The sequence below is a fragment of the Aquarana catesbeiana genome, linkage group LG13, assembly GCF_042186555.1.
Source record: "Aquarana catesbeiana isolate 2022-GZ linkage group LG13, ASM4218655v1, whole genome shotgun sequence".
Classification (NCBI taxonomy): Eukaryota; Metazoa; Chordata; class Amphibia; order Anura; family Ranidae; genus Aquarana; species Aquarana catesbeiana.
In genome coordinates, this window is record NC_133336.1 from 228,086,988 (window position 1) to 228,110,185 (window position 23,198).

A 23,198-nucleotide genomic window follows, 5' to 3' on the forward strand; every position below is an offset into this window, starting at 1 on the left:
AATAACTAACTATTAAATTATAGGTATTGGAATTTCCTTTCAAATTTGGCTGTTAGTGAACGAATACGAATTTATCCGAAGTTACGAATTATCCGAAACAACGAATGTCGCATCTAAACAAATGGAACGGAACGAATTATTAATAATAATAATAATAATAATAAAAAGTTTTTATTATTATTATTTATTATTATTAATTCATTATGTTCCATTCGTTTAGATGCGGCATTCGTTATGTCAGATAATTCGTAGCTTCGGATAAATTCGTATTCATTACGTTCACTAACAGCCAAATTTGAAAGGAAATTACAATACCTATAATTTAATAGTTAGTAATAGTTAAGTTATTATTAGTATTACGAATTTACGAATTTTCGAATTTACGGATTTTCGAATTTGGAATTTCCCAATTTATGCATTTACGAATTTACAAACTTTCCAATACTCGAATTTACGAATATTCGTAAAAATTTGTTAGACGGGTTTTCGTTCATTCGTATTTCCGAATTAACGAATCTGTTGAAATTCGCTAAAAAACTAATTTGGAACTAAACGAATTGCACAGGTCTAATCATTCATAGTCATTGTAGTGAAAGCGGAGACTTAGATGGGGGTCATATGATCATTCATGGCCAGTGTAGTGAAAACGGTGGTTGTGAAGGGTAGACACCTTGCAAGAAAAGTAAAGCTCCTTGGGGAAGGTGGCCATGAACTTCCTTATTCCACCCCTGCTTGAGTGAGGTATTTGCCATTCAGGACCACTGCTAGTTTTCAGGCAACAAGGTTTTTTTGATGATAGGCAGACGCCTTGCAGGAAAGGTGAAGCTCCTTGGGGGAGGCGAGGTTCTTGCCATTTAGGGCCACCCAAGAGGTGGCTAATGGGTGTTTGCATCTTCAGCGTGCATTATCAATACAGATTTTGCAAAGTTTTTTTAGGTTTTGGATGGAGTTAACCTCACACCTTAATTACCCAGGAACCAGAGGCTTCTAGGAGGGACTCTTGCTGGTTGATGATGGGCAGACACCTTGAAGGAAAGGTGAAGCTCCTTGGGGGAGCGTAGCCATGAACTTCCTTATCCCACCCCTGATTGGGTGAGGTTCTTGCCATTTAAGGCCATCCAAGAGGTTGCTAATGGGTGTTTCCATCTCCATCACGCATTAATAATACAGATTTTGCACTTTTTTGGAAGATCTTTGGATGGGCCTAACCATACACCTCAAATATCCAGGAATCAGAGGCTTTTAGGTTGGGGCTCCTGCTGGTTGATGATGGGCAGACACCTTGAAGAAAAGGTGAAGCTCCTTGGAGGAGCGTGGCCATGAACTTCCTAATCCCACCCCTGATTAGGTGAGGTTCTTGCCATTTAAGGCTATCCAAGAGGTTGCTAATGGGTGTTTCCATCTCCATCACGCATTAATAATACAGATTTTGCACCTTTTTGCAAGATCTTTGGATGGGGCTAACCATATATCTCAATTATCCAGGAATCAGAGGCTTTTAGGTTGGGGCTCTTGCTGGTTGATGATGAGCAAACACCTTGCAGGAAAGGTGAAGCTCCTTGGGGGAGGGTTGGCCATGAACTTCCTAATCCCACCCCTGCTTGGGGGTGAGGTTCTTGCCATTTAAGGCCACCCAAGAGATTGATAACGAGTGATTCAATCTCCAGCATGCATTGTCAACAACAATTTTGCACTTTTTTTGAAGATCTTTGGATGGAGCTAACCTTACAGGAAAGAAAGAATTTTGTTGTCCTAACATTTGGAGACTTTGATTTGTTGAGACGGAACATTTTTCATTAGATCTACGTTAGTCAATCAGAATCTCCGTGTGCGGGAGGTAATCCAACCATATTTTCCTCAAATTTACAATTTATTCTTTGACTGGCAACAAGGAAACATTTTTACAATCAAAACTTGATTGTAACACCAGATTCGCCAACTAGCGAACTTTTTTTGATGACACTTGTTAAACCCTGCCCAGTTAACCCATATAAAAAAAAAAAGAAATGATAAAAAAAATAGCACACAAAGAAACATATAAGTAAGGAATTAAAATAATTATAGACTCCCATCATTTAAGAAAAAATATATAAAATGTATTTGAAATCTCAGAGTCCATGAAAATCATCTCTGATTGATGGCTTGCTGGCGGGGAAAGGTGGTACATCCCTTTAATTCACAAAACGCAACAGAGAGACGAGAAGAATGGTACAGTAGCCCGGTGAGGGGGGGTGGGGTAGACTGAGCCGAGAACAGGATGAGCGGATGCTTGGTGTCAGAAAACTGATTACATTTAATTTCCCGGACGCGTCTGAGCAGCTGCGGAGAGGCAAAGTACGCAGCGCCAACAGCCAAGTCGCCGGGAACAGCCAGTGCCCAGGAAATGTTCTCTGCTGCCAGTTGCAGCCCACAGACCGTCTGATAACTTGCTTGGGGACACAGGTGTCCGATGTCACTTGTTAATAGGCATTGACAACAGAGGAAATCATTTAAAGGGGTGTTCCTCTTTGAAATGACTAACCTCAAGATATGTACAAGCCGTCTTGCAATGATAACTGGAAATATTTTATTTTTTTCTTGCTTCCGTCTCATGTTCCTGTTCCCAAACATAAAACTTGGTGTTCTCTGCAAAGTATTGGTCTATACTCCAATGGAGGATAGCAAGACTTGGCTGAGAAACCCAGAAGGTGCACCGTGCTTGCTCCTAGTTTTTTTTGGTCGCGCTGTCATTGACAGCGAAAGTGCCAGGCTTTGCGATTGGGAACCTGTCAACTGGGTACCCAATTATGAGAAGGCCATGAGAGCCCATCATGGTGACCATTGGAGGCAGTGCTGGGGCAAGATCATCCAGTGCCCAGGGCAAAGATGCCACATTTCTCCCCCCCCCCCCCTCTTTTTCATTATGTACAAGCTTAAGGAGGAGGAGTGGGAGAGAGAGCACAGTCCGCACCTCTTCGCGGCTCTCTCCTTCTTTCCTCCCAGCTTCAAGTGATCAGCTGTCACTACTCCTGTCAGCCTTACAGTAGAAAGAACTTGCGGTTCCCCATCACTACAATACACATGGCACCCGGGGCAGCTGTCCCTTCTGCCCATCCCTTGTCCCGGCCCTGATTGGAGGCTAGCTTGGTGATTGTGGGAGGTTTGAGATCTTGCTACTTAAACTCCGGAAAGGTGGCATGGCCTGGAAGCCTGGGGTCATGGCCTGGGTGAGAGAGAGTACAGTCCGCACTTCCTCCTGACTCTTTCCTCCTTTTCTCGCCATTTCTAGCGCTTTTCTGACTGAAGTATTGATCTGCTGTCACTACTCCTGTCAGCCTTATAGTGTGTATTGTAGGTATGGGGAGCCTCAAGTTCTTTCTACTATAAGGCTGACAGGAGTAGTGACAGCAGATCAATACTTCTGTCAGCCCAGCACTGGAAGCAGCAAGAAAAGGAGGAGAGAGCCAGGAAGAGGTGCAGACTGTGCTCTCTCTCCCCCAGGCCATGCCACCCTTCCAGGGATTGAGTAGCAGGATCTCGAACCTCCAACAATCACCAAACTAGCCTCCAATCAGGTCTGGGACAAGGGGGGGGGGGTAGAAGGGATGGCTGCTCTGGGCGCAGTGTGACACGTGCATGGCCATCTCCTGCTCCACCTATAAAATGATTGTTCCCTCTCACAGGTGGTGTCAGAGGGGTGGGCAGAAGGGATCGGTGCCCTGGGCACAGTGTGACACTGCGCCCAGGGCAGCCACCCCTTCTGCCCATCCCTTGTCCCAGCCCTGATTGGAGGCTAGCTTGGTGATTGTTGGAGGTTCAAGATCCTGCTACTCAACCCCTGGAAGGGTGGCATGGCCTGGGGGAGAGAGAGCACAGTCCGCACCTCTTCCTGGCTCTCTCCTCCTTTCCTTGCCACTTTCAGTGCTGGGCTGACAGAAGTATTGATCTGCTCTCACTACTTCTGTCAGCCTTATAATAGAAAGAGCTTGTGGCTCCCCCATCCCTACAATACACGCTGCACTCAGGGCAGCCGCCCCTTCTTCCCACCCCTTGATAATGAACATTGTCTCACCGTCTGATTCCTCAGGTAGGTAGCGATCCACCAGCTCCTCTGCTTGGGTCAAAACGAAATAAGTTGCGACTTTCACCATGTCCTGGACCTCCAATGTCGCCAGGAAAGTGGTGGTTATAGAAAGGACCTCATAGGATTCCCTGGCCACGGTCTGAGTTCTGTCCACCAACTTCTGCACTCTTTCCAGGGCCCGGTCCCCGACCATCCTGACCCCACTCACCACGTTCTCTCGAATTTCTGACACCACCTGCGAGAGGGAACAATCACTTTATAGGTGGAGCAGGAGATGGCCATGCTCATATCACAATGTGATTGTACAAAAATCTCTCTTGGATTTACCAAATCATTTAATGTGAGGTTCAACCTAAACACTTAGTCATTCACATCAGTCTCTGCACCAGAGGAGCTTACAATCTAATGCCCCCCCCCCCCCCCCAGTCAAGCAATGTTATTATACATTTATATAGCTCTGACATATATGGAGAACACTGAGCCAGTCGCATTATTGTTTGCACCAGAGGAGCTTACACTCTAATGCCCCCCACAGTCACACACTATTATTATTATTATACATTTACATAGCTCTGACATATACCGCAGTGCTGTACAGAGAGCACTGAGCCAGTGACATCAGTCTCTGCACCAGAGGAGCTTACACTCTAATGACCCCCCACAGTCACACACTATTATTATCCATTTATATAGCTCTGACATATACTGTAGTGTTGTACAGAGAACACTGTACCAGAGGCAGAGGAGCTTACACTCTAACGTTCTCCCACAGTCAAACAATAATGTTATTATACATTTATATAGCTCTGACATATATGGAGAACACTGAACCAGTCACATTATTGTCTGCACCAGAGTAGCTTGCACTCTAATGTCACCCCCCCCCACAGTCACACACTATTATTATTATACATTTATATAGCTCTGACATATACCGCAGTGCTGTACAGAGACCACTGAGCCAGTCACATCAGTCTCTGTACCAGAGGAGCTTACACTCTAATGTCCCCTCCCCCCACAGTCACATCAGTCTCTGTACAGAGGAGCTTACACTCTAATGTCCCCCCCCCCCCCACACACACACACACACAGTCACACACTATTATAAATTTAAATAGCTCTGACATATACTGAAGTGTTGTACAGAGAACACCAAGTTTGTCACATCAGTCACTGTACCAGAGGCAGAGGAGCTTACACTCTAATGTCCCCCCCCCCCCCTCCCCACAGTCACACACTATTATTATTATACATTTATATAGCTCTGACATATACCGCAGTGCTGTACAAAGATCACTGAGTCTCTGTACCAGAGGAGCTTGCACTCTAATGTCCTCCTCCACACACACACAGTCACACACTATTATAAATTTAAATAGCTCTGACATATACTGAAGTGTTGTACAGAGAACACAGAGCTAGTCGCATCAGTCACTGTACCAGAGGCAGAGGAGCTTACACTCTAATGTCCCCCCCCCCCCCACAGTCACACACTATTATTATTATACATTTATATAGCTCTGGCATATACCGCAGTGCTGTACAGAGAGCATTGAGTCTCTGTACCAGAGGAGCTTACACTCTAATGCCGCCCCCCCCCCCCCCCCCCCCACACACACACACACACACACACACACAGTCACACACTATTATAAATTTAAATAGCTCTGACATATACTGAAATGTTGTACAGATAACACCAAGCTTGTCACATCAGTCACTGTACCAGAGGCAGAGGAGCTTACACTCTAATGTCCCCCCCCCCCTCCCCACAGTCACACACTATTATTATTATACATTTATATAGCTCTGACATATACCGCAGTGCTGTACAATGATCACTGAGTCTCTGTACCAGAGGAGCTTACACTATTATTATTGTCCAGAGTGGTTTTTCAAATAGGTTACAAATGATCATTCTAATTAAAAAAAAATGAAATGAAATCATTTTATCAGCCTGTTAGAGAAATGATTTTGAGTTGCTCATCAGTGTTTTTTTTTTTTTGTTTTGTTTTTTTACACAGCAATAGCGACATCTAATGGCTGCAACTATATGACAGCATGGCTGTATATAAGCAGGTTGCCTTGCCATGTACTCTGTACAGCACTATAGTATATGTCAGGGCTATATAAATATACATGGATTCATCTCTATCCTTTGGATCCTGGCTAGTGGGAAGCCTAATAATGTATCTATATAAATAATAATAATAATAATAATAATAAATCGAAGGTTACCTCATCTGCTGGCTGGTCCAATACAGGGAGTTTGTTCTCTAATCCGTCCACCAATTGAAGAGCGACGTTATTGATCGCCGTGACTGCAATCAGAAAAATTAGAGATAGATAGATCTCTCTTTCTCTCTCTATATATCTATATCTTTAGCTCTATCTATCTATCTATCTATCTATTTATCTTATCTATCTATCTATCTATCTATCTATCTATCTATCTATCTATCTATCTATCTATCTATCTATCTATCTATCTATCTATCTATTTATCTTATCTATCTATCTATCTATCTATCTATCTATCTATCTATCTATCTATCTATCTATCTATCTATCTATCTATCTATCTATATATATGTCTGATGCAGATCAGTCCCCTGCTGCAGCTTCTCACCTTGCGACTTACTACAAAGTTACAATGCTGCAGTCTGATCACTAGGGGGGAAGAGACTGAGGAAATGCCTGCTCCTGCCTGCGGCACACTGATGACATCATCTCAGCCTAGGCAAAAGTGGTCTGGAGGTCAAGATTGGCTTTTTTAAATGATAAAAAGTGAGAGGTGCCAAGTGAGTGTTTGCACCCTCTAGTGGCAAATCTACAAATCTACACAAGTGACATAATCTGATGATAGAAACAGACACAAACACATTGGAATTGATTTACAAAATCTGGTGCAGCTCTGCAAAGAAACCAATCAGCTTCCAGATTGTATTGTCTTAAACAAGATGAAGTTAGAATCTGATTGGCTCCCATGCACAGCTGCACCAGATTTTGCACTCTCTAGTTTTTTAGTAAATCAACCCCATCAAGTCATATTTTTTTTTTTAAAATGACTTTAAGGTGAACACTAACATGATAATTCAGAATCCACGCTCACTGAAAATACACTCTAGTTTTTCTTTTTTTTTTTTTTGCATTTAACCCCTTGCCACCCAGGCCAATTCTGACATTTCTCTCCTACATGTAAAAAAAATCATATTTTTTTTTGCTAGAAAATTACATAGAACCCCCAAACATTATACATTTTTTTTAAGCAAAGACTCTAGAGAATACAATGGGGGTCGTTGCAACTTTTTATCTCGCACGATATTTGCGCAGCAATTTTTCAAACGTGCTATTTCTGGGAAAAAAGTAGTTTTGTGCTTTAAAAAAAAAAAAAAAAAAAACAGTAAAGTTAGCCCAATGTTTTTGCATAATGTGAAAGATGAAGTTACGCCGACTAAATAGATACCTAACATGTCACCCTTCAAAGTTACGCACACTCGTGGAATGATGCCAAACTTCGGTACTTACAAATCCCCATAGGCGACGCTTTAAAAAATTTTACTGGTTACAGGTTTTGAGTTAAAGAGGAAGCCCAGTCAATTTTATTTTGTTAATTTTACCTTCTTTTTTTTTAGTTTGATACTTTTTAAAAAAAAATATATATATATTTTTTGATCACTTTTATTTCTATTACAAGGAATGTAAACATCCTTGTAATAGGAATATGGCATGACAGGTCCTCTTTACAGTGAGATATGGGGTCAATAAGACCCCACATCTCACCTCTAGGCTGGGAAGCCTGAAATAAAAAAAATGTAAAAATTAAATAAATAAATAAATAAAAAATAAAAAAGATCTAGGCTTCCCAGCCGAGGCGGCGCCATTTGTTTGAATGCAGAGGCCGGGCGTGACGTCATAACATCGCGCCCGGCGCCCGAACGATCATAGAGACTCCGGCGACCATCTGGTCCGCCAGAAATCTCTATTCTGAACATCCGGGGCCGGTGGATCCGTTCTTCAACTCACTGATGGAAGCGGTGAGTCGGTAGAAGCACCGGATGGCTGTGGGAGGGGGGACGTCCCCTCTCGCCACCTGTAAGAAGGATCAAGCTGCTACGATCGCTCTTTTGGTGTCTGGAATCGCCAGCTGAAAAAGTTGATATCTGAATGATGCCTGTAGCTGCACTCATCATTCAGATATCCCCGCACAAAGTCAAGGGTGTCGTATGACGGCCGGCGAGCAGGCGGGAAGTGGTTAAAAGATTATATTGTGTCCATCCAGTCCTGAGATTTACGCAGCTCTGCCACACAGCACAGCCCTGCCCGGCAGGGGAGGAATCATGATTTCCTGTCGCATCATGGCAGCATACACTTTGGGTTGTGACTCCGCCCCCACAACCTGATAGGACTACATAGCTATAAATTGTAGAGATGGCCCATGCCCAGTATTCTCTTATTTTTCCTCACCTGAAGGACTGAACATATCAGAAGCACCCCCTTACCGAATTCGCCCCAGCCAGGTTCTAGCCTCTCCTGGGTGGAAGTCCTTTCCTGTACAGCCTCTAAACGAGCTAGATGGAAGGAACCCCGCTCTGGTGATCTCGGGGGTATGTTGCGGCTCCAGTATAAGCCTTAAACAGGCTTAGTTGTTGTGCAGCGGTCTCCATGTCACTTTGCTTTATTTTCGTTTTTCCTCCTCCTTTGCTGGGCTCTGTGGTCCCTCTGTGCCTCCCTTCAGGCTTCCCGGGCGTCTCGGCGCTTCCGCGCATGCGCAGTGCGCACCCTCAGGGCGTCCTTTCGATTTTGCCAGTTTCCAAGATGGCGCCGGGCTCCTCGCGCCGCTACTGCGCATGCGCGAGCGGGTCGTGATCTCGGCGGCCATGGCGGCAATTTTAAAAGCCCTGTTTGTCATTTTTGAGCTCTCCTTGCTTCCTGGAAGACTTCTGACTGCTGTATTCTGACTTGCTGCATCCCTAAAGTATCCCCCCTCTGGGTAAGTGCCTAATACTTATGCACTGTCTTTCTGGGTCCTGTTTGCATGCTCTTACCTTCCTATACCCTTCTCAGGTGCTCACCTTCCTCTCCTATGGAGGCCGCTGCCCCAGCAGATCACCACCAGCCTAATAGGTAAGGGGGGGGGATTCCAGTGGTAAGTAGAGAAGATTGAAAAAAGAGAGCAGGACCGTATTAACGCTACCTAATTGGTCAGCCCTGTCAGGTCCGCAAGATCGTCTAAGTCAGGACGAAGAGAATCTCCGCACAGGAGAAGCCGCTCCGGCCATAGACGCAGCCGCTCACGCGGAAGAAGTCGCTCAGGCCACAGGGGGAGTCGTAGACGGAGTCGATCCCATTCAAGACATAGCCGTTCCTACCACAGAAGATCCCCTGCACGAGGACACCAATCCTCTGCGCACCCTTCCCGCCCAGCCAGGAACGCTTGCTGGGTATGCGGGGCTGGGTATGCGGGCTGGGTATGCGGGGCCCTCCCAGACAAACTAGCCTGCCGCAAGTGCATGATTGAAGCCACCAGGGAGAAAGAGCCGGATTCCATAGAACCCACTGGAGTCTCTACACCCCAGGTCTCAACTCCTGATGTAGAGCTTACAGCCCATAGCGCCTCACCCACCATTCCCAGTGCATCAAGGGATCAAGAACTCCCGTCGGATGATGAGGAGCTGGAAGCATCAGCTGGCTTTGATTTTGCGCTCATAGAACCGTTCATCAGATCGGTTAAGGAAGCGATTAACTGGGAGGAGCTGGAGGAGATACAGCCAAAACAGAGGAAGTATTTCCCAAACCTCAAGAGAGTCCCGGAGGCTTTCCCATTCATCGACGAATTAGATGAGCTGATTAAGGAGGAGTGGCAGAATCCAGAAAAGAAGTTTAGTCTGTCCAACAGGCTTACCAAATTGTACCCACTCAAGGAACCCAAGGTATCCCCCTTACTTTCTCCTCCAGTAGTGGATGCATCTCTGATGCGTCTAGCCAGGCACGTGACGCTCCCCATTGAAGATGCAGTAACGTTCAGAGACGTGCTTGACAGGAAGGTGGATACAGACCTTAAGAGAGCTTACCTGTTCGCAGGAGGTGCCTGCTGGCCAGCGGTGGCATTAGCGGCGGTTGGGAAAGCTATCTCCAGCTGGTCCTCAGCTACAGCAAGACTCGTCACTGAGGGCGCAGATCAAGAGCAGATCACTAAAGCATTACAGGAACTTAGCCTTGCGGGAGATTTCGTGGCGGAAGCTTCCGTAGATACTATCAGATCCACATCAAGGTCCATGTTAGCTTCCGTAATGGCCAGAAGGGCGCTATGGCTTAAACCTTGGTCAGCTGACCCCGCCTCGAAATCTAACTGGTGCAGGATTCCGTATGGAAGGTCGTCCTCCAAGAGACCAATTCTGCTCAACCAGACTTCCTCCTTCTCAAGAAAAAAGACTATCCCTAGTCCGGTATATCCAGGAGTTGCTCCAAAAACAAGCAATCGTGGAGGTACCGCTATCTCAAAGAGGCAAGGGTTTCTATTCCCCACTTTTCTTAGTGAAAAAGAAATCAGGGGACCTTCGTCCAGTCTTGGATCTAAAAAACCTCAACCGGTCGATACAGATAGAAACATTCAAGATGGAGAGCCTTCAATCAATCCTCCAAGCAATAAACTTGGGAGATTGGATGCTGTCAATCGACCTCCAGGACGCATATTTACATATCCCTATCCATACAGAGTTCCAAAAGTTTCTCCGGTTTACCCTAAACCATCGGCACTTCCAATTCTGAAGCCTCCCATTCGGGATCTCTACCGCACCCAGGACGTTTACAAAGGTCCTATTACCTGTAATAGCCCACCTGAGAGAAAGAGGGCTGAGGGTCCACCACTACCTGGACGACATCCTACTTCTCTCAGACAGCCAGGACTCTCTCGTCCTTCACAGGGAAATCCTAGTCTCCACATTACAGTCCCTAGGGTGGCTGATAAATTGGAAGAAGAGCAACATCCATCCCACACAGAGAATGGTCTTTCTGGGAGCCGAACTAGACACGAGGGAGAATACAGTGGAACTTCCGGGGGAAAAAATCCCTCCTCTAATTCAAAAGATGAAAAGGGCAATCTCTGCTACAATGCTCCCGGCCAGGACATGTCTCAGTGTCCTGGGCTCCCTAGCTTCCACCATTCCAATGGTCCAATGGGCACAATGGAATTCGAGGCCTCTCCAGATCTCCTTTCTGCGCCAGTGGAAGGGCACATCAATGTCCCAACCAATCTTCATCTCTCAGGAAGTGAAGCAATCATTGAAGTGGTGGGTACGACCTCACAACTTGGGAAGATGCAGGCATATAATCACTCCCTATCAAGAAACCGTGACCTCAGATGCCAGTCTACAGGGATGGAGAGCTCACTATCAGGACCTTGCGGCTCAGGGTCGTTGGCCTTTCAGGGCACAGGATACAGTGTCGAATGTTCTGGAGATGAGAGCAGCGTTCCAGGCTCTCCTGGCCTTCAGTTTTCACTTGAGGGGGAAGCACATCCTCCTGAGGATGGACAACAAGGTAGCTGTTGCCTACATCAACAGGCAGGGGGGCACCAGAAGCAGGTCCATGTTGCAGGAGGTCCGTCCTGTTCTGGAATGGGCACAGCTGAATCTACTGGACCTAAGGGCGGTTTATGTTCCGGGAGTCCAGAACACCTTGGCCGACTCGTTGAGCAGGAATTTCTCCTCCAACAACGAATGGTCTCTGAGTCCACAAGCCTATGCTCTCATATCCCGGACCTGGGGCTCTCCAGAGATAGACCTAGCAGCAACTCCGGAGAACACAAAATGCCAGAGATTTCTATCAAGGATACCGTTTCCTTCGGCAGAGGGGACGGACTGCCTCCAACACCCCTGGAACTTTCACCTGGGGTACATTTTCCCCCCGACGCCTCTCATAGCGAGATTCCTCCTGAGGCTCAAGAAGTCAACAGCAGTGGTGGTAGCAGTAATCCCTTTCTGGCCGAGGAGGCCATGGTTTACTACCCTCATGCAGCTGAACACGGCAGATCCTCTGCCTCTCCCATTGTCGACAGACCTACTCTCCCAGGGGCATCTTCTTCACCCGAACCCGGGGAAGCTACACTTGATGGCCTGGAGATTGAAAGGGCTAGGTACCTAGACCAGGGCTGTTCCCAGAAGGTGGTGGATACCTTACTCCAGGCCAGAAGGTCTACCACCAACATCACGTACAGAAGAGTTTGGGAAAAATTTGTCTCCTTCTCTCAACAGCAAGGTTGGGACTCGTCCTCCCCGTCGGTGTCTCAGATCTTGGAATTCCTTCAATTAGGCCTAGAGAAAGGCCTTAGGTCAAGCACCCTGAAGGTCCAGGTATCGGCCCTGTCCGCCTTGACAGGAGTTAAATGGGCGCAAGAGCCTCTGGTGATCCAGTTTCAGAGGGCCTGTCTAAAGCTGAGGCCCCCCAGGAAACCGTCATTCCCGGTCTGGGATCTCTCAATCGTTCTGGAGGCATTATCCAAGGAACCCTTTTTTCCAACGCAGAGCATATCCCTCTGGGATCTAACGCTGAAAGTTTCATTTTTAATAGCCATAACATCGACGAAGCGAGTGTCAGAGATGCAAGCTCTAATGGTTAGCGAGCCATATTTGGTTGTTCTTCCAGACAGGCTAGTCCTAAGACCTTCGGATCGTTTCATCCCCAAGGTATCCTCATCTTTCCATTTTAACCAGGAGATTAATCTTCCAGCACTCAGCACGGATCAGGGAGATCCTCATCCACTAGATGTCAAAGGTACCGTCCTGGAGTATCTCTCGGCAACAAAATCCATCAGAAAGTCGGAGAGCCTCCTAATCATCCCACATGGTTTCAGGAGAGGTCAAGCGGCATCCTCACGCACCATTGCCTCATGGCTAGTAAAGACCATCAAGAGATCTTACTCACTGAGTAACCATCAAGTACCTGAGGGCTTAAGGGCACACTCCACCAGGGCAGTGGCAACCTCCTGGGCAGCATATTGTAGAGTCTCGGCGGAGACGATCTGCAGAGCGGCTACCTGGTCCTCCAGGAACACCTTTATGTCTCATTACAAGGTGGATTCCGCCTGCTTATCCACGGTGGATTTCGGAAGATCCGTTATCCAGGCCAATTCTTCTATTCTTTGTTAAATAAACTTAGTTTGAATTCCCACCCAGTCTTTGCGAGTTACTCCCCAAAGTGTATGCTGCCATGATGCGACAGGAAAACGGAAAATTGTATACTCACCTTTCCGTAATTTTCCTTTCCTGTCGTATCTTCATGGCAGCATACAATCTCCCACCCGTCTAAGGTGATATATATACGGAGAATACTGGGCAGGGGCCATCTCTACAATTTATAGCTATGTAGTCCTATCAGGTTGTGGGGGCGGAGTCACAACCCAAAGTGTATGCTGCCATGAAGATATGACAGGAAAGGAAAATTACGGAAAGGTGAGTATACAATTTTCCGTTTTTTCTCTGCTACAGTTACAGGTCTTGTCCCTTCCTCAGCCTGTGATTGGACAGGAAGCAGCAGACCGATGTGCTCATCTCTCAGCTCTCTCCTCCTATCAATATTCTTATTGCACTGCTGCACAACTGATTGGCTCCTTGTGCTGCTTCTGTCTCCACCCATCTCAGCTCTGCTGTACAAGGACTGTAGGTCACGTTCAGGTACTTACACTGCTTGTATTTAAAAATAAATAAAAATGTATTGGCGTATTATTAAATACAGAGCTGCATTAATGTGTGTCTTTTCTGTGTGCTGGGGGGGTTAGGGCAGTGAAAGGGTTACACAGAAAACCTGTCCCGACGCACCGCGGTGAAATAATAGGCGCGATTAGCAGAGCCTGGCCTCCTGAGGGGCTCAGACAATTACTGTGCGTTTAGAATAAAGGGAACAATTTGGACGTCTCTGAATCTCTCCTTAACGCCCGCTGCGTCGGGAGTGAGGCCGATTTGCATCGCAGCGGCGCCTCCTCTCCTCCTTCACATGGCAATGCCAGAGGTAGCCCTGGCAAGCTTGTCATGTACCCTGGCACAGCCGGCCCCTGGCACCAGATACGAGACAGACAGTGTGGGCCCAAGGGGAGGGGGGATGTCCGCAGCCACTTCCCCGTCTGCAAACACAGCGCCAATGGCTAGAACGGTCACGGGCCATGGCATGTGCCTCTGTCTGGTTATAGCTGGTACCAGAACTCCCGCAGTTCTCCAAATTCCCACTCAGTTTGGTAAAAATGGGTCAAGAGGTTCGGTAACAGGCTGATTGCCCATGGCAAGTTCTAGTCCCGCAAAGTGGTTTTGCTGTCTCATATTGACCTACTTTTTTGGTTATATGAAAGGCTCACTCCACCCACTCCACCCACCTACCATATTCCAGGTCTGGGTGGAGACACGACCGCTTCTTATTTCACCAGCACGATCCCATCAGATACATGTGTCACCCTGTGTATACACCTTCTCCAGGAGGGCTTTCATCACAGGTATTATATTGTGTCTTAGATTATCTTCTATTCTATTACATTGTATTGTATTATGTACTGAATCATATCAGACCTTATTATCAACAACTGAGAACTAAATATACACATATATCTGATCAAATACCTTCTTTCCTTCCTTCCTTCCTTCTTATTCCTTCCTTTCCTTTTCTTTCCTTTTATTTCTTATTTCTACATTTTTTCTTTCTTTTTTTTCCCTTTTATTACCTTTCTTTCTTCCCTTCCTTCCTTCTTATTCTTTCCTTTCCTTTTCTTTCCTCTTTAATTTCTTCTTTCTACCTTTTTCTTTTCTTTCCTTTCTCTTTCTTCCTTCTTATTCTTTCTTTCCTTCCTCCCTTCTTATTTTTTCCTTCCTTCCTTCTTATTCTTTCCTTTGCTTTTCTTTCCTTTTTCATGTCTTTCTTTCTTTCTTTCTTTCTTTCTTTCTTTCTTTCTTTCTTTCTTTCTTTCTTTCTTTCTTTCTTTCTTTCTTTCCTTCCTTCCTATTCTTTCCTTTCTTCCTTCCTACTTATACTTTCCTTTCTTCTTATTCTTTCATTTGCTTTTCTTTCCTCTTTCATTTCTTTTTACTACCTCTCTTTCTTTCTGTCTTTCTTGCTCCCTTCCTATTCTTTCTTTCTTTCCTTCCTTCCTTCTTATTCTTCCCTTCATATTCTCTTTCTTTCTTTCTTTCTTTCTTTCTTTCTTTCTTTCTTTCTTTCTTTCTTTCTTTCTTTCTTTCTTTCTTTCTTTCTTTCTTTCCTTCCTTCTTATTCTTCCCTTCATATTCTCTTTCTTTCTTTCTTTCTTTCTTTCTTTCTTTCTTTCTTTCTTTCTTTCTTTCTTTCTTTCTTTCCTTCCTTTTCTCTTTCTTTCTTCATTCCTTCTTATACTTTCTTTCCTTTCTTCCCTCTTAATCTTTCCTTTGCTTTCCTTTCCTCTTTTATTTCTTCTTTCTCCCCTCCTTTTTTCTTTCTTTCTTTCTTTCTTTCTTTCTTTCTTTCTTTCTTTCTTTCTTTCTTTCTTTCTTTCTTTCTTTCTTTTTCTTTCTTCTTATACTTTCGTTTTTATTCTTTCTTTCCTTCCTTCCTTGTTCTTTCTTATCCTTTTTTCCTTTCTTCCTTCTTAATCTTTCCTTTCCTCTTTCATTTCTTCTTTCTACCTCTTTCTTTCTTTTCTTTCTTCTTACTTTTTCTTTCTATATTTCTTTCTTTCAGTCCTCCCTTCCTTCTTTTTCTTTCTTCTTTCTTCTTTCCTTTCCTTTCCTTTCCTTTCCTTTCCTTTCCTTTCCTTTCCTTTCCTTTCCTTTCCTTTCCTTTCCTTTCCTTTCCTTTCCTTTCCATCCTAATAAGAAAGTCACTGAATGGCACACTTATAAAGAGGAAGGATGTAGTAAATAGTTCTGAATTAGTAAATATGAAACGTAAAGGCCCATTCACAACGGTGTTAATGTCGCCCCCTGGTGTGCATTGTGTACATGCTCTGTGATGTGTTGTTTTCGTCTTTCGTCTTTTTTTATCTTTATTACTCTCTAGGCAGGTTATATAGCTCTATATACAGCAATGTATTGTGATGTGTATATAGCTCTATATACAGCAATGTATTGTGATGTGTATATAGCTCTATATACAGCAATGTATTGTGATGTGTATATAGCTCTATATACAGCAATGTATTGTGATGTGTATATATCTCTATATACAGCAATGTATTGTGATGTGTATATAGCTCTATATACAGCAATGTATTGTGATGTGTATATATCTCTATATACAGCAATGTATTGTGGTGTGTATATAGCTCTATATACAGCAATGTATTGTGGTGTGTATATAGCTCTATGCAATGCACTGTTCTACCTTCACCTGCTGTACACCCACCCAGTGCATGGCTGTGACCTGAAATAACGGGACACACGGTGGGTTGCCTCGTCTATGCATTGGGACTACATTGGGTAACACAGCTGGAGGGGTCTGGTATGAGTGAGAAGAAAAGATATTTGTATATATTGTGTCTGTGGATTGCTGGGGAAATGTATTCCGCTCACACAGCTTACAATCTGGTTGTAGGATCTCCTTCAGATCTGAGAACAGCTCTGCAGGGGAAGTTCTAGCCTGATCGGGTGCAAATTCAATCGTCTCAGCAGATTGTCACAATACATAGTTAGTTCTGGTAAGTATAAAGGCATAGCTTCCAACTGTCTCTGATTTGAAGGGACTGTCCCTGATTTGGAGAAATGTCCCTCTGTCCCTCATTCCTCCTCATTTGTCCCTCATTTTGGTCTGTTCTATATAGTTGTATATAAAATGCACCATTTATCTATCAAAAACGGTTTTCCAGCGCTAAACCTTTCATCTGATTTCTAAATTGCTGCATTTGTAAATTCCAAAAGCCAATATAAAGGAAAAGTAGTGGTAAAAAAAGTACTTGTGGGTTTAACCAATCAATTTTTTTTTGTACAATTCTCCTTTAAGGGGGTGTGGCAAGGGGCGTGTCCTATGCATGCATACTTTTGCTGATAGGGGTCCCTCATTCCCATCTCAAAAAGTTGGGAGGTATGATAAAGGAGATTGTACAGGGATTGTCCAATCAGATTGGAGCGCACGTTCAGGACTTACTCTGAGGTTCCATCACTTTTAGGAGCGGAGCGACCCCGATTGTAGCCAAGTCACTGGCCACTTTCACCGCTCGTTCCGACACATCGCAGAAATATCCCACCGCCGGGTGTACGGTCTTCACATCGCGGTATGCAAACGAGGCAATCTGATAGGCCGACTGAACGAGAGGGAACCCGGCCAACCGATGGAAGACACTGACATGTGCCTATGAGAGATTAGAGAGAGATAATTAGATAGATAGATGTGAATAGATAGATACAAATAGAGATAGATAGATAGAGAGATAGATAGATAGATAGATAGATAGATAGATAGATAGATAGATAGATAGATAGATAGATAGATAGATAGATAGATAGATAGATACAGTCAGGTCCATAAATATTGGGACATTGACACAATTCTATCTTTTTGGCTCTATACACCACCACAATGGATTTGAAATTAAATGAAAGATGTGCTTTAACTGCAGGCTTTCAGCTTTAATTTGAGGGTATTTACATCCAAACCAGGTGAACGGTGTAGGAATTACAACAGTTTGTATATGTGCCTCCAACTTTTTAAGGGACCAAAAGTAATGGGACAATTGGCTGCTCAGCTGTTCCATGGCCAGGTGGGTATTATTCCCTCATTATCCCATTTACAAGGAGCAGATAAAAGGTCCAGAGTTCATTTCAAGTGTGCTATTTGCATTTGGAAATCTGTTGCTGTCAACTCTCAATATGAGATCCAAAGAGCTGTCACTATCAGTGAAGCAAGCCATCAGTAGGCTGAAAAAACAAAACAAACCCATCAGAGAGATAGCAAAAACATTAGGTGTGGCCAAATCAACGCACCGGTGAGCTCAGCAACACCAAAAGACCCGGAAGACCACAGAAAACAACTGTGGTGGATGACTGAAGAATTCTTTCCCTGGTGAAGAAAACACCCTTCACAACAGTTGGCCAGATCAAGAACACTCTCCAGGAGGTAGGTGTATATGTGTCAAAGTCAACAATCAAGAGAAGACTTCACCAGAGTCAATACAGAGGGTTCACCACAAGATGTAAACCATTGGTGAGCCTCAAAAACAGGAAGGCCAAATTAGAGTTTGCCAAACAACATCTAAAAAAGCCTTCACAGTTCTGGAACAACATCCTATGGACAGATGAGACCAAGATCAACTTGTACCAGAGTGATGGGAAGAGAAGAGTATGGAGAAGGAAAGGAACTGCTCATGATCCAAAGCATACCACCTCATCAGTGAAGCATGGTGGTGGTAGTGTCATGGCGTGGGCATGTATGGCTGCCAATGGAACTGGTTCTCTTGTATTTATTGATAATGTGACTGCTGACAAAAGCAGCAGGATGAATTCTGAAGTGTTTTCGGCAATATTATCTGCTCATATTCAGCAAAATGCTTCAGAACTCATTGGACGGCGCTTCACAGTGCAGATGGACAATGACCCGAAGCATACTGCGAAAGCAACCAAAGAGTTTTTTTAAGGGAAAGTAGTGGAATGTTATGCAAAAAATGCCCCAAGAACAAGCAGGAACTGAAGACAGTTGCAGTAGAGGCCTGGCAGAGCATCACCAGGGATGAAACCCAGCGTCTGGTGATGTCTATGCGTTCCAGACTTCAGGCTGTAATTGACTGCAAAGGATTTGCAACCAAGTATTAAAAAGTGAAAGTTTGATGGATGTTGGTCCCTTAAAAAGTGGGAGGCACATATACAAACTGATGTAATTCCTACACCGTTCAAGTGATTTGGATGTAAATACCCTCAAATTAAAGCTGAAAGTCTGCAGTTAAAGCACATCTTGTTCGTTTCATTTCAAATCCATTGTGGTGGTGTATAGAGCCAAAAAGATTAGAATTGTGTTGATGTCCCAATATTTATGGACCTGACTGGATAGATAGATAGATAGATAGATAGATAGATAGATAGATAGATAGATAGATAGATAGATAGATAGATAGATAGATAGATAGACCAATAGATACAATGTATACATAGGTAGATATAGATAACTTACATTCTGATTTTCATCCACATGGCCCTTCTCTGCCATCTCCTTTCTGCAAATGTCTTGCTCTGTATAAATAAATGACCAATATATGATCAGTGATATGGTCACTGACAGTCAAATGGTCAGTCATAGAATAATCTGCAGAATATATCAATATGGATCTGTCAGGAGGGGGGATGGGAGGGAGCGATCTTCTGCAGATCTCTAGGGGGGTCAGTGATGGGATAATCTGCAGAATGTATCAATATGGATCTGTCAGGAGGGGGATGGGATGGAGCGATGTTCTGCAGATCTCTAGAGAGGTCAGTGATGGGATAATCTGCAGAATATATCAATATGGATCTGTCAGGAGGGGGATGGGATGGAGCGATGTTCTGCAGAATTCTAGAGGGGTCAGTGATGGAATAATCTGCAGAATATATCAATATGGATCTGTCAGGAGGGGGATGGGAGGGAGCGATGTTCTGCAGATCTCTAGAGAGGTCAGTGATGGGATAATCTGCAGAATATATCAATATGGATCTGTCAGGAGGGGGATGGGATGGAGCGATGTTCTGCAGAATTCTAGAGGGGTCAATGATGGAATAATCTGCAGAATATATCAATATGGATCTGTCAGGAGGGGGATGGGAGGGAGCGATGTTCTGCAGATCTCTAGAGAGGTCAGTGATGGGATAATCTGCAGAATATATCAATATATATCTGTCAGGAGGGGGAGGGGACGGAGCGATGTTCTGCAGAATTCTAGAGGGGTCAGTGATGAAATAATCTGCAGAATATATCAATATGGATCTGTCAGGAGGGGGAGGGGACGGAGCGATGTTCTGCAGATCTCTAGGGGGGTCAGTGATGGGATAATCTGCAGTGGACGGCAGTCTCTCTTACCTGGCGGTGTGGGAAAGCGTCTCTCTCTGCGTTCAATGGGATAAATCGCAGACTTTAAGTTCCGGATGCTTACATAGTCCTGATTGGGGATTTCCAGGCTGCACCACACAGGCTCTGATTGTAGTCCCGGAACTTGTGATTATAAATCTCTTTCTAGTTGGAAATTGCTCCTGAGCAGAACTAAAGTGTAACAAGATGACGAGGATCCTCCTGACCCAACATACCTCTCACCCCCCTCCAGGTTATATAACGAGGTCATCACTATTAATAATAAATGCCATGAATATTCCTCTTGTTCATCGCAGAATAATAGTCTATTAGCCAAATAATGGAAGCCGGTGACTTACCTGATGTGACCAGCAGGGACGAGGGGCAGGTTAGCTGCTACCATGGTAGTTCAAGAACTTAAATATGAAGGAACCGTCCTCTTGTGGCTGCAATACCCAAAGTTAAAGCGGAACTTCACCCAAAATGGGAAGTTCCACTCGTTTGCCGCTTCCTCTTTACTATTTGACACTTCTTGGCTTTTTTTGGGGGGGGGGGGGAGTACCTTGTTTTGATGGGTACCTGCTCCCACCACTGAGCAGGAGTTCATCCACCCCTCTACGCCCACAGCCGTCTGGGACACATCACAGGTCCCAGAAGTCTGTAGAACCACTCACACATGTGCAGTGGGAATCTAGCTGTGAAGCCCTAATTGAGGTGCCAGCATGAGGGACCTGAAGCCCAGTGAAGGATGGGCTCGGGTGAGAATAGCGCTGGACCTCTGGATAGGTAAGTGTCCTTAAATTGAAAGTCAGCAGCTACAGTATCTTGTAGCTGCTGACTTTTAATTTTTTAAGAAGCTCATCTTTAATACCTTTTTTGAGCTACTGTGCATGCTAAGGAACTCAAATCAGGTCAATGCTGTGATCTCGGGACACAGCATCATCAGAACAAAGGTCCAAGATACAGGACAATCCATGCAAATCCGGGACAGTTGGTATCTACGGCAATTTGACCACAGGAAGATGTGCCCATCACTAGTAACCAAATTGTTGTTATTTTAACCCTGGAGAATGACACCAAAGCACCAAGTCTTCTTTTCCTACAATTGTTCTACAGGACCCTCCCCCCCAAAACAAAGACCTTGTCCTCAACTCTACGAGGCTAATGCTGTGTACACACGAGTGGAATGTCCATCAGAAAAAGTCAGAAGGGAGCTTTTCATCGTATATTCCGACCGTGTGTATGCCCCATCGGACTTTTTCCGTTGTTCTAAATTTTTCCGACAGAACTAATTCCTATCGGGAAACCCGCTCGTCTGTATGCTGTCCTGACGTACCAAAAACCACGCATGCTCTGAAGCAAGTACGAGACAGAAGCTATTGGGTACTGACTATTGAACTTCCGTTTCCTAGTCCCATCGTACGTGTTGGACGTCACCGCGTTCTGGACGGTCGGAATTTGGTGTGATCGTGTGTATGCAAGACAGCTTGAGCGGTATTTCGTCAGAACTCCGTCGGAAAAAACCTTCAGAGTTTATTCCGACGGGAAAACCGGTCGTGTGTACAGGGCTTTACACTTGAGCCCGTTTTTTATAGCTTTGCCTGGGAACCTGGATGGGCGAATGTGCCAGGGTTCACCAGCTTTTTAAATTTGTCTCTTAGATATTATGTTTTGTTGTCCTATAATAAGACTATTACATCTTATCCGGGGATCACTCAGTCACATGTCCGCTCTACCAAGAAGTGGAACCGATGATCAAGCAACGGTTCAAGTTCCAGAAGAAAGGCCTCCTTGTGTCAGTATTTACTGACAAACAGCCGGGTGGGTGAGACCAACATAACAAATCATAAAATTTCACATATTACAGCAATTATCCATCACAGTGTTCTATGGTCATATTAGGGGTCACTCCACCCAGAATTAATATTTCAGTGTTTAGTGTCCCACCATCCCTGTGCCGAGTTCCTGGGTCTGTAAACCTGCTGTGCCCATTATGAGGGGTTCCTACCAGTGGCGTAGCGTGGGTTGTCAGCTCCCGGGGCAAGGCAAGTAATTTGCGCCCCTAACCTGCGGACAATTCGCACTCCCTGAGTCCCTTCCCTTCCTACAATAATACTGACCTACCTGACCACTAATCTGATTCCTATACTGACCACTACACTATACTACTACACTATACAATACACTGACCTATCTCATTCCTATACTGACCCTTACAATGACCTACCCGATTCCTACATCGACCACTACACTACACACTGACCACTACACAATCCACTGCACAATCCACAATAAACTGACCACTACACTACACACCACACCAACCTACCTGATTCCTATACTGACCACTACACTATACTACTACACAATACACTACACTATCCACTGACCACTACACCACACACCACTAACCACTAAACACCACTAACCCCTACACACTAACCACTACACACCACTAACCACTACACTACACACTGACCACTACACACTGACCACACTACACTACACACTGACCACTACACACCACTGACCACTACACACCACTGACCACTACACACTGACCACTACACACTGACCACTAACCACTACACACTGACCACTACACACTGACCACTACACACCACACTGACCACTACACATTGACCACACTACACTACACACTGACCACTACACTACACACTGACCACACTACACACCACACTGACCACTACACTACACACCACACTGACCACTACACACTACACTACACACTGACCACTACACACTGACCACTACACTACACACTACGCACCACTAACCACTACACACTGACCACCACACTACACACTGACCACTACACTACACCACACACTGACCACCACTAACCACTACACTACACACTGACCACTACACTACACCACACACTGACCACTACACACTGACCACCACTACACTACACACTGACCACTACACACTGACCACAACACACCACACTGACCACTACACACCACCACACACTGACCACTACACACCACCACACACTGACCACTACACACTGACCACTACACACTGACCACTACACTACACCACACCACACACTGACCACTACACACTGACCACCACTAACCACTACACACCACTACACTAGCAACTGACCACTACACACTGGCCACTA

The 23,198-nt window shown here is 44.9% G+C and overlaps 1 protein-coding gene across 1 annotated transcript in view; it reads right to left on the minus strand.

The window, feature by feature from the left end:
• Positions 1-20,178, minus strand: part of LOC141117668 (perilipin-1-like) — a 69,257-nt gene extending 49,079 nt beyond the window's left edge. Inside the window, exons 1-5 of the mRNA XM_073610633.1 lie at positions 20,057-20,178; positions 19,178-19,236; positions 17,162-17,366; positions 6,302-6,384; positions 4,052-4,298 (exon numbers count right to left, since the gene is read on the minus strand). Of these exons, the coding sequence (XP_073466734.1) occupies positions 4,052-4,298; positions 6,302-6,384; positions 17,162-17,366; positions 19,178-19,213 (571 nt within the window). The 5' untranslated portion in view covers positions 19,214-19,236; positions 20,057-20,178. The remainder of the gene's footprint in view (positions 1-4,051; positions 4,299-6,301; positions 6,385-17,161; positions 17,367-19,177; positions 19,237-20,056) is intronic.
• Between the last annotated feature and the right edge of the window lie 3,020 nt (positions 20,179-23,198).